Source organism: Pungitius pungitius, chromosome 5, assembly GCF_949316345.1.
Source record: "Pungitius pungitius chromosome 5, fPunPun2.1, whole genome shotgun sequence".
Classification (NCBI taxonomy): domain Eukaryota; kingdom Metazoa; phylum Chordata; class Actinopteri; order Perciformes; family Gasterosteidae; genus Pungitius; species Pungitius pungitius.
Genome location: NC_084904.1, coordinates 19,032,004 through 19,049,012, shown reverse-complemented (window position 1 = coordinate 19,049,012; position 17,009 = coordinate 19,032,004). Strand labels below are relative to the sequence as shown.

The 17,009-nt window shown below is 48.7% G+C and overlaps 1 protein-coding gene across 1 annotated transcript; it reads left to right on the top strand.

The window, feature by feature from the left end:
* Window positions 1-13,689: 13,689 nt before the first annotated feature.
* znf703 (zinc finger protein 703) lies at window positions 13,690-16,646 on the top strand. The gene is made up of 2 exons (XM_037483519.2): window positions 13,690-14,365; window positions 14,822-16,646. Exons 1-2 carry the CDS (start codon window positions 14,102-14,104, stop codon window positions 16,319-16,321), a joined length of 1,764 nt encoding a protein of 587 aa, XP_037339416.2. The 5' UTR covers window positions 13,690-14,101; the 3' UTR covers window positions 16,322-16,646.
* The last annotated feature ends 363 nt before the right edge of the window (window positions 16,647-17,009 follow it).

The following is a 17,009-nucleotide window of genomic DNA, read 5'->3' as shown; positions in this document are numbered from 1 at the left end:
CACGGGATATTTTTGGTGGCCCAGAACTCTAAGAATTACATTTAGAGCTCCAGTCAAAACACTGGTTTAAGTTCTCGGGTTCCAACACAAGATCCCTTGGTTGTGAGAAAAGTTCCTGCGGTTGAACGCTCTGTTTCTTTCTCTCTCACACACTTCATTGTCAACATTTTTAAACATATTGAATCTAAGGTGGTACCCGAAAAACTGAAAAATGTGGGCTGGTTTGTGAACCAAGAAGGAAGGGAATAATATTTTACGATGGAGCAAAAGTTATGGACTGCAATAAAGATGCACAGATGTGCTACTTGTGCAGAGTTTTTGGCCCTGGAAGGCCACATTAATGTGTCACATTAAAGTAGACCGCCTTTGTGCACGCTCCACACATACTTTAAAGAGTTGTTATGCCAAAATTCGTAGCAGAATACATCGTGTCTCTGGTTCAAAGTGCACCGTGCAATGCAAATCTTGACGTGTGTCAATCAGCAATCAGAGGAAGCACCAGTGCTGAGAAAGACAGAGAAGATATAAGTGAGAAGGAAATTCAGAGGGAGAGAGACATCAAAGGCCGAGTGTTTTCCATACAAGAGGGCGAGCAGGGCTTCAGATCAGACAAGCTCTTCTGTAAACAGCCTCCTCAGATCCTGCCAGCAGGAGGTTCCCCTTCAGCACGCTGCTTTGTCTATCAAAGTGCTCCCACAGTGGTGAGGGGGCCACTGGAGCAGTGCTCCTTGCCACTTCCCTCCCTCCCTCCTCGTGTAGAGAAGGCCGGGCAGCTACACCCCCCCCCCCTCCCCCCACTCCCCCTCACCCCCCCCCCCCCCCCCCCCCAAACACTGAATCACAAAATAAAAGTGATTATCTCCTCCCCTCTCCACCGGGACTTCCACCTCCTTTTTCCCTTTTCCTCCCTCCAGCTTCTCCTTCAAGTCTTTCAAAGGTTCCTCTCTCAAAACATCCTCTTTCACCTCACTGCCTGCCTCCCCTCCTCTGCCACCCTTCAAACAGCTGTTTTGTTCTAGGGGGGGGGGGGGGGGGGGGAAACACTTTTTTCACCATATATACTTCTACTTATTCTGGTCTTTGGACCGTGGCATAGTTTCATGCATCTAAGGCAACCACAGGAAGGAAAAATGAGTCACGGAAACAGCAAAGAAAAACGCTCCACGCGGGGGCCAAAAGACAATAAAGTCCGCATGAGCATACAGCTCCTGCTTTTGAGTAGAAAGTGTGAGGCACATTTTTCTCCTTCTTCCTCTTCCTCTTCCAGTCTTTGCAGTGGGCTTCAGGAGCCGGCTTTACAAGCCCTTCCCCGCTCTCATCCTCCGCTGATCAAAGCCCTCTCGCACAGATATATTTCCCCTCGCAGACAATGCCTCTTCTCAAGGTGCTGTCAGGTTCCCTTCTTTGCTTTAATTTCATCTCTTAAACTTTTTTTTTTTAATCCCCGTACCCCCTGCCTCCCTTCCCTCTCCTGCCTTTGTGCGTGCTGTCAGCCGTGACAGTTTGTTGCCAGGAGGGACTTGTGGGAAGAGAAGGTAGGTGCACTTTTACAAAGAGCCGCCGCCTGGCTGCACCTCACTCACACTGTCACTCAAAAACAGCTCTCACACACACACACGCACACACACACGCACACGCACACAGGCGGGGTGACACGCCCCGGCTTTTGTGCACCGGCGCTCACACTTTCACACTCAAACCCGCACAGCGAAACATGACAGAAAACCTTGACCTTGCGTTTGTTGTGTCACGTAAAGGTATCAGCGCCAGAGGAAGGGGGCGGGGGGGGGGGGGGGGGGGGTGTTTGGGGGCTGTGAAGCCAGTTGAACTGTCTGGTTGTCTCAGATCATAAGCCAGGAGGAAACTTGGAGCGACAGAGGCGTGATGGAGCGCTGGCAGAGCCGCTGACAGGGGCTTAGATGACAGACAGGGGCTGACGTCTCCACGTCGCCTCGGGGAGACACGCGGCCCTGGAGTGAAACCCGAGGAAGCCGTGAACCACCGCCCCCCCCCGATCCCCTCGCAAGGCCTAATCCCTTAAAGTTCACACACAAAGACGCACCAGTGACAGAAGGGCTGGAGCAAAATGAGGAAGACAAGAGGAGCATCTTTTAATTTCCTGAAAGAGGAGAGAGAGAGAGAGAGAGAGAGAGTGAGGGAGAGAGAGTTTGCCTCGAGGGGAAGGGTTGAGTTTGTGAAACATTAATCAGCCGCACAAAGCCCTTCCCCAACCGCACGTACTCCCTGCCAACCTGAACGGCTTCATCTGTTCTCGTGGAGGCGAGCTGGGGAATTATTCGGAGGGTTCAGCGCTCACTCGTGATTTGACCTTTGTCGAAGATTTCGTCCAGTCATGTTTTTGCACATTTTACATTACGGAAAAAAGGTTGTTTTTCAGGTTAGAAAATGAGTCAAAAGGACCGGCTTGTGGTATTTTGGGGGCATCTGGGGCAACGTTGGCCATACGGTGATGGCTGACAGGGTTACATAGAACCAATGTTTCGTTCTTTCATGGCTGCCAACTAAACGTGTGAAGTAAAGAAACTCAATGAAAACCCAACTAATTGTGGTTTTATAGGATAAAAACGCATTTTCCATTCCATTCCTGCCAATTAATACCACTAAATCCTCTTCCCTTAGACATTGCATTCCTCTTTCGGAGGCACGTCACCAGTGTTTCATGTTTTACAGCTATCGTCACGTAAGGAGGAACAGCTACCTGAGTGCGTTATTGTTGTCTGACAATTGAAGGAGCATCAAAGAGGGATTTTTAAATGCTACCTGTTAACCAAAGTGAAGAGTGATTCATTCACGTTTGAATTGAGACATCAATCAAAACCGGCTTGACAGTGTAAACCATTGTTTCCCTCACGTAGAGACGTCTGCGGTAGTTCGGGGGCACCACACCCGCTTGTGGAATCCTTAATAATAATGTTTATCAAACAGTGACTTGATTTATTTGTTTGTTTTTTTCCTCTTGTACGTTCATCCTGTCAGTCGGAACGGTGGTTTTGGCCGGTCGGTCATTCCAGCGCTGATCTGTTGTGTTTCATGGTGATTTTTTTCGAGACCGTTTCAAAATGAGGGGCTATATGACGAGGCAAGGAACATATACCCACAGTGTAACGGATGGTAAAGGCTCGAGGTAATTTGGTAGATCCTTTTAAGGGCTCAGACAGATAGCGAGGCTCGTAGAAAAGACCACGTACGGATTTAAAACCGTCTACGCATTTGCAAAATCATCTGCATTAGTATAAACAAATTTCCACTCCGCATAAGGCCCCCCGCTGCTTGTAGGGGGGGGGCTTTTCTCCTCCTCTGTCAGTCTCGCTGAATAGGCAACCAACTGGGTGCCGTAAAAAAAAACCACCTCCAGCACTTCAGTAACCTTCAGTGTAGAGTGTCACGGGCTTAACAGAGATGATTGTGCTGTCTTTGATGAGCAAAGGTGCCTCGTCTCACACCTCCCTTTAAAACTTCAAGACTTCCACCACCCAGCACCCGGGAATGAGGATATTAGCTTGTCAGGGGGGGTGACAAGTTTAGCACAATAGGGGCGTTTGCCCCGGAGTGGATGTGTCGGTCGAGTCAAAGGGCCGGAGAGAAGCAGTCACATGCTATTAGGCTCATGCTGGTTAATTTGAAGGAGGAGGCATATTTTTTTGCGAGTTCAAAGCACGTTAGAGGCTCCGTGTTCAAACCCACTCGTACTTTGATATCTGTCACAAAACAATTTGGAAAGTAAAAACGCCATGTTTGGTGTGTCTGTGTCCAAATGGCCGTTAACAACTTCAGTTTGGTCACGACAAAATGCCCTCGGGACAAAACTTTCCCAAATATGAATCAATGTCTCTACGTGCTCACTGAAAGTCTCCGTCAAGTGCATTTTATTTTATTTCCTTTAAAGTTTCAGCTCTTCCCCAAAGTAAAAAGAAGCATTCGAACACGTTGATGTGTGAGTCGAGGCTTGTGCGCCCGTGCATCTGTCACCTTGAAGGCTGTCTTTTGTGATCTCAGGCGTGAATACCGAGTGGGTATCTATGAGACACGATGTATTCTCCACAGTTACAACTCTCTCTGCCTTCCTGTGTCTTTCTCCCAGTTCCTCCAGTAGCAAACAACGCATTACTTTGAGTGACAGCTCCAATCATTCTACTGTGTTTTGCCAGGCAAGTTCAAAATGTGACTGACACTCAGCTCATTGGATGGAGGGGGGGGGGGGGTGGAAAGGGAAGGGGGGGGGGGGGGCGAGAAATTAAACAGAAAACAAAATCCTCCCTGCATGACAACTCCCCCCTCCTTCTGCCATCTTCATCCCCCGCCCCCCCCCTACCCCTGCCTCCACTCCCTCCCTTCCTCTCCTCCATCCCTTTCCATCATCTCTCCATTCCTGTCATTCCTCCCCCCCCCCGCGAAATCCTTTTTGATAGCGAATCACCACGGGCCCCGCCAAATGACAGATAATCCTTCACAGTTTTATCACTAAACCCTCTTCTTCTTATTTTGTCTCGCAGCATGTACAGTGCGTGCAGCGGGCGTGTTTGCTGATAGGATCTTCCAGCCGTCACCAGCCACGGCAGATCACCGCCAAACAAGGGAGGAAGCTCGCCTCCAGAGCCGCGGATAAATAACCATAATATGCCCTGGTTTTTATTTTTTATTTTATTTAAATGGGAGAACATTTACATGTGTTTAAGGACTGATGGTCACGGTTCTTCAGTTCTCTACATTTATTACACCTCCCACCTCTTACAGACTAAAATAAAGCTGCTGGATAGATCTATTCAGGATGTGTAAGGTACAACCATAAATTAATAAGATTGTGTCATTTTATTCAGCTGGGTTGTTTACCCGTACAAAACCCCTTTTTCTGTATTTCATGATATCTTAGTTACAGGAACTACATTTGCGAATAGAGGTGAAAGTCAAAGGGACATTTGAAGCATCGAGGCTGAAACATTTCAGAGTTACTTTTAGTTTTAAAACAAATATTCCATTCAACATTTGACGTAATCTCATCAAAAGGCGTGTAAATAGCACGCCACTTCAAGGACATCTGAGCTTTATTTTAATTCCCGGCTGATATTATGTCACTTCCTTGCCCTGAGCGATGCTTTTTTTTATTCTACTTGCTCCCAGTAGACAAAATTGTGTGAATCAACACGCCAAAGCAAAATGTTGTGATAACGACCAGAACGACTTAAGGAAATGGTTTGAACTGAATGCCAATACAAACAACAATTTATAAATGTATTATTTCAATTTAATGATTCAATTTCAACCTCCTTTCAAAGACATTTTTTTTCTTCCCAATCCATTAACAGATGTCCTTAATTTTGAGAAAAGTATGGATTACATGTTGTCAATTGTGAAAAGATGGCACCAAAATAAGTCACAATCGAAAACATGAAGCTACTTTGAGAACTGTCTTTGAGGGCTTTGACGGAGGTTACAAGTCAATCGACTGTATGCAAAGCTGGGTTTTGGGAACGTGTTTTTGAGCATATTATAGCTGGTCATTATCATCTGTAAGTTAAATTTTTGAGGAATGCAGCCTGGCTGGATTATGAAAGAGAGCAACGCCTCGTAGCACCGCCTGATGACAAATGCAGAGGAATTAACCAGATGATTTACTCCGGAAATCTGTACCTTCGGTAGTGTGTTGGGCCTGAGGGATGACTCTGATCCAGCAGAGAGAAAGGAAGACGGACAATATAGACAGCAGAGAGCCTCGATTTCCTCTTCATTGTTCACAACATTTGCCCTTCGATGTTAAAATTCTCCTGTGATGAGGAGGTAAATCCTGTCGGCCCTTTTATTCGGCGCTCAGATATATAAAGAAGGGTGAGCCTGAGAAATCATTTCTCACACCTGCACAGGGCGTAATGCCACCATCCCTCTCCCTTGGAATCCAACAGGCAGTAAATCTCTCAAAAAACACTTCCTGTTAGCTGCCTCATAGCAGATCCACTTCTCATACAGATGATGTTATTGAAGAGGGGATGTCTAGAAGCACAAAAAAATAATAAGAGAAAGAGGGGTGGAGGTGCAGATCAGGATCAACGTGGAGAAATGATAAGGCAGAAGAGACTGGAAGCAAAGTCAAGAACAAAAGAAGGATGAAAGGTTGTGTAATAAGCAAAGGGTACATGAAAGAATGAAGCTGTTACGGTTAATTATGACAATCTGACGCACTGACTTCTCAACATCGCAGAGGTATTAAATAATGAATCAGCACGAGGGATATTCGTGGCATAGTTTGTGTCAATACATTATACTTTCTGTGTGTGTGTGTGTGTGTGTTTGTGTGTGTGTGTGTGTGTGTGTGTGTGTGTGCACACCACGTATGAATGTGGTTGGATTTGCGGGGAAAACATGATTTATGTTGAGCAACTTTGATCTTCTAAAAGGCTGGATTTGGATTTTACACCACAATAATTCCCCCTGGGCTCAGCTTAAATAAATGATGTGCCTGTTGCTGGTGTCCAGGGAAGCTTTTATTAGACTGATCGGCACAGAGGAGGACTCATGTGCAGACTGGACATGTGTCCCCAAACGTTCCGTTTCATCAAGTCACAAACAAAGGCTTTAGTCCCTCTGTGGCTTCGTTCGGTGAACAAAGTAAAAAGAAACGTGCGGTTTAATCCATTCCTTCCCGCTTATTCGCGTAGCCACGGTGCACAAGGTCAGCGACGCAGCCCCGGAGATGGACGGGGGCTCTGTGCTCTTTGCTAAAAGGCACTTCAGCGCAGGGGTGTTTGCTGACTTGCGGGGGGGGGGGGGGGGGGGCCTTGACCTTGTCTCCTAATGTCCAAGGCCACATTCACCCTATAACGGATACAATATACACACACCCGCATCCCTCGGGGTCTTGTAACCGTTGAAGAGTTTACAAGAAAACCTTTAAATGATTTAAAAGAGGGTGAGATTTCTGTTCGCTGCGGCGTGATCTCCAGGTGTGTTTACACGCGCACGCGGACGCACAAACACACACGCTTTTACAGTTGTTTTACAGAATGAGGTCGCCTGGACATGAGAACACGTAATGCTACCCGCCTTAATAGGTCAGGTCTGCTGTCGGTTTATTCTTTTGTCAAAGCAAAGGCCCGAGGTCGTCCGAATGGCTCTTTTCTGCACATAGAAACAAGTTCACGCCGCGTTCACAACATCGGACCCGAGATCTCAGATCTTCCACGTTCTGACACAAAATGATCCGTGACAATCAGCTGTCAGTTGAATGAACTCTCATGAATGAATGTTATCATGTAAAAACGACCCGGTGTTGATTCCCGGAACTCTGAATCTGATGCAAGGAAAGGGTTCATTCATTTGCATAAATACGTTCCAGCTTCCTCCTGTCTCAGATGACAGGACCTGTCAACAGAAGAATAGTTTCCTGCAGGCGCGGTGAACGAATGACCGGCCAAGGCCGCGCACTTTTAATAGCAGCTGTCACAAACACTGTAAATTTTCAACCCCGGAAACCCGCTCAATGAAAAGAAAAACCATAAATCCAAGTCGCTCTGAATGTGTCGTCTCTTTCAGTGACTCGCTCTCCTGTCGCAGAAGCCTGCGTCGGCTCCTGCAGGTCTGGTATTTATCGAGGCCGATGACGAAAGACCAAAACCTGAAAAGTGGAAAAAATGTTGACACTCAAAGGCAGCTGCTAGCTACGCTAACAGTTTAGCATTAGCCCACCACTTGGCTCCAAACTGACATATGGAAGCAACTTTTGAATGTTTTGCCATCACATTTAAACTTTGAATCTCCCCTGACCGTCTCATTAAACATTTTTTTTTAAAACATCGTTTTAAAATCTTGTATCATTTAATCTGTCCCCGTGAGGCGACTTGTCTCTGTTAAACTACTCCCAATTCCACATATGGTGAGCATAGAAATATCACCTAATCTCTCCGAAACGCCCAGATTTTGTGGTAAAAGACTTGTGGTAGAAAATGTGGACCACAAAAACCAGGACCTGACTCGAGAGAGAGCGAAGCAACAGTTTTGGGCTCCGAGGTGTTAAAGGAGTTCCTCTGTCTCTCCTCGTTGCTGGCAGCTGGAGGTGCTCAGCACTGACTCTAACGTGGAGCTTTGAAATAGCAATCAATGCCTTTATACGGCAGGGTGGGAGGGGGGGGGAGGCTCGTAAAAGTGTCGTTGAGAGGAATATATGATGTCGTATTTCACCCTCCCCTCACTATTTTTACACACTGAGTTATGGCAGCAGAAATGTGTCCCCATTAAAGGTGATATGATGTATTTTTTGCCTTGTCCAGAGACTCATTCGTCACCGCGGACCACAAAGAAAACTGCACTTACTCTTTCACCCTTTCCTCTCCCCATTCTTCCTACACGCCTCACTCCGACGCCGTTCTTCTAACGCCGTCTTGAGTAATTTACGACGCAGCGGTAATGCGACCTGCTGGCAGGAACTGCAGGATTCTGTCTGCTGCTGCGCATGAAGACGGGACGGAGCTGGACACGTGCACACGGCCCTTCACGCGCTTAGAGGGGCCGATATATGAGAGCCGAGGAGAGGCAATAGTATTTTGAATATCGTTAATAAATTCTGTGAAGAAAACGGTGAAAAAGGCCGACCCGATCCTGTCTGCCAGACAACAAAAAGCTAATTCAACTAATAAAGTTCATTCAAACCTTACGCATGCTAGCTGATCTTAAAACAACGTTGTAGATGCTTGGAACGGCACAGTTCACCAAAGATGTGTGGTTCCCAACAAAGAGTTTAAATGTCTCAGTTGGAATTTTCATCTTGACTTTCTGTGACTGAATTGAGTCCTTTTTCTCCTTTATGTGGGTTGAATTTTCAAGTCCAAAATGCCTCATAAATAATTACGATTAATGACTATTTTAGTTCCAACAGCACTGAGAACATTTCAATTTCCCACTTTTAAGTTTACTTCAAGTACTTTATTTGAAAAGTCCTTCCAGCCTTTATCTGCTTCAATGCAGCGAACACAAAAATAGGTTTGACGTCGTATAAATATCATATTCCCCAGAAGCTGCTTGGTTCCATTATCACCTTCATCAGTATTTGCTGCAGTGTGTGGTTCGAAACCTTCACCTAGCGAACCTCCAACCTCCGCCTTGACCAGCACTCCATCACGTCAAGCTGAAACGAATCAAGAAGCTGTATTCATCACTACCATAAGGGAGCACAGTGTGTTGCCGCCGCCGCTGCTATGTTTTGCAGTCACCGGGAGGAGTGCGTGCGTGCGAGCGAGTGTGCGTGCGTGCGTGAGTGAGTGTGCGTTGGCTGCTGTTGCGTTGTGCTCTCAGCGTCCGCCGGCCCAGGATTAATCTCCCCGGCGGAGGCGGTAGCTAAGGTCAGCGAGGGAAATATTTCATAAGTGTCACTTTGGCCCCCGGCCCTCAATGCGGAGTTGGAAATGAGAGCGCACGGCCGCATAACAAACGGCCATGTGTGACTTTGTGAGGCATGTAGGGGGGGTGGCGTGGGGGGGGGGGGGGTGCGTGATATATGGCGGTGCTTTACTTTCATGTATTCATCTGAGCTGGTGAATTACTGCCAGGAGCAAGCACGGTGCTTTGTCACCACAAGGACCCTGTTGAGACAAATATTTTTGGCCACACGGGGGTCTTGCCTGGAATCCGTTTTTTTTTTCCATTAGCGGGCCGTTCTCCAAACTTTTCTTTTATTCAAGGAGAACTCATGAAAGTCCTCCCCAACTTCTTGCCACACCCTTTTTTTTGTCTCAGTTCAACTCAATGCAGCAGGTTTGCACAAAACAAAAGTGCATTCGCTTTTTTCTTCTTTTTTTTCTTCATTGGGGCTTCGATAGGTTTCGTGCACGTGACACTCTCACGGATGCAGGTTGTTGTGCTCCCGCGGTGACCCCTGGGGCGGGTGGTTGGCAGGCACATGCCGAAAGATTAACGGCTTGGGCGGAGCGCTTCAATAACCGTTCTGTTTGATGTGTCGAGCCTGAAGGGCGTTGATTTACTTACACGTTCATAGGCTTTTAATTGAGCAATGCCATCCCCTGTCACATCAAAACGGCGGCGGCGGCTGACCTGGCTCTGCCTCGCCTGCAGGGGTAATGGTGATTGACACGCACCACTGAGCCCCCGCCCCTCCCGGCCCTCGTCGCCGTCCTCGGGTGGTGTTTGGCAGGAACTTTTCAACCACAACTTCAAGAAAGTCCTGTTGTTCAATCAGGTCACGGATTACGTCTTTCTCAGCTACTATTGAGTGGCTGGATTGAGCAACTCTCTTTTTCGTTTTTTTTGGTGGTTGCATGGGAAGGGAGGACAGGTTGAGCGTTGCAGCACTGCTCTCCTCCCCCAACAAGGGTTGACGACGAAGACACAGATACGGTGACTCGGCCCGTGGGTGCAGGGAGCCGGATTTACTTTAACAGGCACGAGGAAGTTGTGCATTATCCTTACGCGGCTTTTTGTTGTTCCTTTTACCAGACCTGTTATGGTTCCAGTAGATACCATGACTGTGCTTCTATCTAAATGCCCCCCCTCCCATACCTCCTCCATCATCAAGCCAATGGGAAAAAACGACAAAAACATCTTTTGATCTCAACTGAAATTTCACACAGCGTAGTAGGACAATCTGATCTGGCCCGTCCTCCTCCTCCTCCTCCTCCTCCTCCTCCTCCTCCTCCTCCTCTTCCTCCTCTCGCCGTGCCTTTCAGGTGGAGCGTGCGCGGCCGAGGCGGGAACCGTTCCGCACCCCCCCACCCCTCCCCACCCCAGGATTCGTTAATAAAAGTGGCAATCCGAGAACAGAGAGGGGGAAGCCTATTATCCCGGCGTGACAATAATGCAGACACATAGACGACAGGTAGGCAGAGTGGATAAGAGCGTTTAGCTCGCGAGACGTGATGAGCTGACAAGGGAGACAATCTCCCTCCTAAACCAGAGAGATAAGGTTGTCAGCCGCAGCACACACACACACACACACACACACACGGACACGGACACGTGTTTGAGATGGCATCTTGCACAGTACAGCCTGTCTCTTTGTATTCGTGTGGACGGTGTACGTTTTGTTGCGTGAACGCATGCACATTTAGCTGTGAAGGGATTAGGACGTGTGTGTCTAAGGCAGAGGGAGAGGCCACCGCAGAAAGACAAACCAGGAAGTGTGAATACATTAAGTACACTGGTGTAGATATTGTTTGTGGACCCTTCAGCTCAAGGAAATCCTTGTTTCAACATTCTGTCCGGGCCTGGAATGTTGCCTGCAAGGCTCTTTTTAAGTGTTTGGGTCTAAATGCCGTGTCTGCTACACCCCATGAAACTGTCTTAATCCACTCCCCCCCCCCCCCCCCTTGGTTTTATTACTGCTGGAGAAAACACTCGAGGCAGAGCAGAGCCCCAGCCTCAGGCCTCTATTCCCATTCCACACACCCCATAAGTCAGTCACAGATAATTAAATAGGAGTTATTTACACTTGTTTTCCCTCCTCTGCCTCGCTGGCGCTTTTATCATTTCTCTCCCCTTTCTCTTTCGTACAGTACTGCGCGCGGCCAGACCTCGTCAAAATCTGGCCCGACACCACCGAAGGCCTGTACAACAAAAAAGGAAAAAAAGGAAAAACAAGACTCTCTCACGGGCTCACATCAACGTCAGCCCCTCGTTAAACAATCACGCGGAGCATCTACGCAACGCTAATCCCCGCGTGTGCCCTAAAAACACCTCGGCACTTCCAGACAGAGCGGGAGGCAAACGAGCACATGAGCTATTTGCTCGAGCCAGGTTTGAGAAAGAAAAAAAAAAAATACCGCTGCCTGGTGTCGGCGTTGTGTGTTTATTCTGCAGTCAGGAAAAACAGCAGCCTTTCAACGCAGGGGATGAATTAGTCAACGCGAACCAACGGAACCATGGCGTCCATTACGGGCCTCGTCAGCTCTGTAAATCACAAGAATCGCATCGGGGCATGTGGGGTCCGCTCCTCCTCACTCGGGTCATACGGGGGCCTCATCCTTTGGGGGGGGGGGGGGGGGGGGGGGGGGGGGGAGATTTTGTTTGGCTGCTGTCTCGGTTCGAACCCACTGCTCGGACAGAGCACATGGAAAATGCCCCCCCCCCCTCCCCCCCCCCCCCCCCCCCCCCCCCCGAGGGCCAGCCGGGACCTGGTCATGCTGAGAAGCCCCTTTTAACGGGGAGAGCTGTTCTCTTAAAAATATCCACAACAGGAAACAGCCATCAGTCATCGACACGCCAAAACAGCTGTTACCAGCCTACATCAAGGGGGCACATGAAAGGACTTGCTCCCTGTTGTTTGAGCCTCATTCTCTCGCTGCCTTTGTCTGGCTTTTCCCAATGCCCTCCTCTTTGGTCTCCTTTTATACGCCCCCCTCCTCCCCCCTTCCCCCCTCTTCCGTATTCACCTCCACCCACACTGCAGCGACTTACCCACTCGCACTTTTAACAAGTGGATGACTGCGAGATAACAAGGGCTCTATCGGAAACCGGCACAACTTAACTAGCAGTCAGGGCTGTAAAGAAAAGTTTGAAATCCCCTTTAAGCTCTCGGCGTTACCTTTGAATCTCGCATGGATAAAGCAGTTGTTATGTTATGCGTCACCTGTTTATGTGTCTCACCGCCAAAGCGGTGACAGACAGCTTTAAACAAACAGACGGATTCAAAAGAAGAGTGTAATGCACTCAGCCCGCCGGCGTGCATAACTGCGCTCGCATGGTGCAGGGATCTCTGCAGGTCATTGAAGCGTGAGTGGCAGTGCGTGGGCGATGAGTGAGGACTAAGCCTAATGATGACAGGTCAAACAGTGTCGCTGTTGAGTGAAGCTGAAGGGATTTCATCTTCCTCTCAGCTGTAGAGGAATATGGGCAGCCATTGTGATCAAGGAGCAGGCTGGCGGCAGGGACGGTTTGATGTGGCCTGACTGTGTTGTGAAATGATGTTCTGATCTCTCAAGGCAATAAGCAACGATCCAATGGCACTTTAAATGGACGGTGTTGCAATATTTCTGATTATGGATTGGGTGGTTATGAGGTGTTGGAACGAGGATGGAAATCCCCTTTAGGACGCCTTGTTGTACTTTATAGGAAATTAAATGGTTTGTGGGCTACTGAGGAAGAATATCAACTCTTGGGTCATTCGTTTTTACTTAAATTAAAACCTCAAATAAAAACTAAATGTTTTTGCTGTGTTTGACTGTCAAGTAAAAAAAAAGTGAAGACATAATTAACAAATGAAAAATTTGATAATCATGATAATTAGTTTTTAATCTGGCAAAACGTTATCTGGCCGAGTAGCAGTGAGAGGTATCATACAAGAAAGTTATTAGCATAATAAGAATTATAGTTCATGAACAGTGTGTTATTTTTATTTCATTTAATGCACCCAGAGAGACAGAGGCAGACAGATAATTCTCCATAAATGAGGCTCACCGGGGTCAAGAGTCTTTTACTACACCGTGTATAAAGTCATATTTATGATACAGTATTTATATCTGGCAGGTTTAGTTTGCATATGGCTTACGGAGGGTCACTGACACACATTTCCACCCACGGCCCACATTACTGCCTCGTAATGAGGGTGTGGCCAGAGCACACGCCACGCCCCCTCGCATGGCCCCGCCCCTCCTTGCGGAGCGCACACTTGTGATTGGACGGCGGCGCCTTGCTTTGAAATCCCTCCCATCTCGTCGTTAGTATGTGGAAGAAGTGTGAGAGAGACTGCTGCAGAGGGACGGGGATGCACACGCTGCGGGATTGTCACGCACACAACGAAATCTGCGGGGATATTTCTTTTACTTGCACTCCGTATTTTGATGAGCAGTTTTTTTTTGTTTTTCTCTCTTCTGGCTTGATTATTTCTTTTTAACACTGGATGAAAGGATATTTAGGAATAATTAGCGGTTGGTAGAGGATGACATTTGACCAATTCTTTCGTCTTTAGAGACAGCTTGGGTCCGACGCGGAGGACGCGCACAACGCAGCTAAATATTCTTCCGGATTACCGCACTCTCGCACTACTTTAAACGTACCACCATGAAACGTGCCGGTGAATGATTTTGCCAGCAAACCGTGGGTCCACTCGTTACGTGCCGTCATCCTTCCTCGAGCCCCGCTCCAGATGAGAGATTCCCCCGGTGGACCTGAACCGTTTTTACGCAGAGAGTCCCCGGAGCGCAGCATCGCAGACGCCAGCGGTGACCATCACCGGAGAGGGGCGGAGAGACCGTCCGTTTCCGTACCCACTTCTTGTCCTCCAGCGGATCCCGCGCGTCAGGCTAAAAGGCTTCCTATCCGGATCGTGAAGATGTTGACGGCGCACAGCGGCCACTTGCTGCACCCGGAGTATCTCCAGCCACTCACATCCGCGCCAGTCAGCATTGAAGTGAGTTCATACTTTACATTTTCTCCAAGAACTGTTGGTATCATCTGCTGTCGCTTTTCCTGCTGAATTTAATCATATGATATAACTCCGTGGCGTAGGTGTGACTCTAGATAAAGATGCCCGTATGTGCGCCATTTTACGCATAGCGTTTTATTGGCAAGCATCGGGGATATTAATACATGAGTAAATGACTACAGTTATTAAACAGTTCAAATATAATATTTAATAAGAAGAAGAAAGATAATTTTCCTTTCCCAAAAGTGTATTACTTACTTTTTCTTTATCTCGGCTATAAATTCCCAACTCAGGGCAGATTATTTTTACAATCTAGCAGCATGTAGTGTCCGTCATATTTTCATTCACGATTGAGTTTGTCAATGTCTTAAGATGCTATAATTTAATCCATGTAAAAACAAACAGTTTATTTACTTCCTTGCTCTCTTTTTTCCTTCTCAGCTGGATGCCAAGAAGAGTCCTTTGGCTCTGCTGGCCCAGACCTGCTCTCAAATTGGCAAACCAGATCCCCCCTCCTCTTCCAAGCTGGCCTCCCTTTCCTCAGGCAGTCTAGGAGACAAGGAATCATCAAGCCGTTCCTCCAAGTCCGGAGAGCAGCACCAGTCCCATGAAGACAAGTCCAGCTTCAAGCCTTACTCCAAGTCATCAGGCGACAGCCGTAAGGACGTTCTTGTGTCAAAGGGGCATTCAGATAAAGCAGCCTTCAGGGTGCCAAGCGGAAGCTCCGGCAGTAACGCGGCTCCGTGTCCATCCTTTCCTCCCCATTCCCAGTCGCCCAGCTCCAGCCCTCCTCCCATGCACACACAGAGCCAGAGCCACAGACAAAGCCATTCCCCCTCCACGCAGCCCCCGTCACACTCCCAGGCCTCGCACATGGACAGCAAAAGTGGAAGCTCGGAGCAGTCCAGCTCGGACAGTAATAGCAACAGCGCTGGCAAAAAAGACTCAGATAAGTCAGGAATGGACGGGGCTCAGTTAGCCAACTCCAGCCACATACGGGCCAGCGCCAACTCCAGCAACGCCAGCTCCGCCGGCAGCCCGCGTCCGGAGAGCAAGTCCGACCCACAGGTCTCCTCGCAGTCCGGCTTGGGCTCCGGGCACATCGCCCCCGTCTCCCCTTACAAACCAGGACATTCTGTCTTCCCTATGTCTCCCGCTACCATGGGCTACCACGGCTCCATCGTGGGGGCCTACGCTGGCTACCCCTCCCAGTTTGTTCCCGGATTGGATCACGCCAAGTCCAGTTTGGGGTTAGGACTTCCTGGGAAGCACCCGAGCTCCAGCCCGCTCACCGGAGCCTCACCTCCATCGCTGATGCAGGGCTTGTGCCGAGACCCGTACTGTCTGACGTACCCCAACGCACCCCATCTGGGAGGAAGCAACTGCTCCACCTGCGTCCACGATCCGTCCAGCCTCAAGTCCGGTTTCCCCCTGGTTTACCCATCCCACCACCTCCACTCCCTGCACCCCAGCTCCTTGTCAAGCAGCACCGCCCCCACCCTGTCTCACCCCCTCTACACCTACGGATTCATGCTCCCCAACGACCCACAGCCTCACGCTTGTAACTGGGTGTCTGTCGGAGGGCCCTGTGACAAGCGGTTCGCCACGTCGGAGGAGCTACTAGCCCACTTGCGCACCCACACAGCAATGCACGGCATGGTGGACAGCAAGCTGTTGTCGGCCTACCCCTCATCGGTGTCATCGACAGCCTCCTGTCACCTCCACCTGTCCCCGCACAGCAGTCCCGGTACCCTGCCCGGCTCCTTCTCCCTCAGAGGCTCTCCCGGCTTGGGCCTGGCTCGCTACCACCCCTACAGCAAATCCCACCTTCAAGGGCCACCGGGACTTCCCATGACCAACTTCCCCTCCTCGGCCTATTACTCCCCCTATGCCCTCTACAGTCAGAGACTGGGCTCGGCCTCGGCCCTTGGATACCAGTGATATATCCGAAATAGCGGTGGCGTCAAAAGACTGCCGGCACCAGCTTGGGCTCTGCAGAGCGTCTCGGAGGATGGATTCTTGAGATCGGGGGCATCGCGCCCGATGGCCCGCCTGCCAGGAATACCACCTGACTCAGGATCGTGACTGACGCTCCCAAGGCGCAACAGACTTTAGTCATTGAAGACGGCAGAGCTTGAAATAATGGAATTGTGGGATTATTACAGTCTATAACAGTCTTGATTTCTCTTTTTATTTCGGTTGTCTCTAAATCTGTCTCCCAGAACTGAAAGTCTGTATTTATTTTTCACTTAAGCGCTTGGTATTCTCCGTGGAGTGGGGTGGGGGGGGGGGGGGGGGGGGAGGGATCGGGGGGCAGGGGGATTTGCTGTCGGAATAAATTGTTCTGAAATATTCTAACTGAAAGAGAATGATATAAGTATAGTACCATTCTGCCTATCATACACTCTAAAAATAAAAACATTGCACCATGATGAAGATGGACTGTGAAGCTTTATTTGGAGGACCTCTTTTCATCTTCTATCCTGTCTCGTGTTGGTATTCTTTTCCTGCATCTTACTCAGACTCTGGAAATTGCATGTCCATGAGAATTACCGTGAACAATGCCATTATTTTTATTTGTAAATATGCAAAGATGTAATATTTTTTGATGCTTACTTGGGAGCAAGTT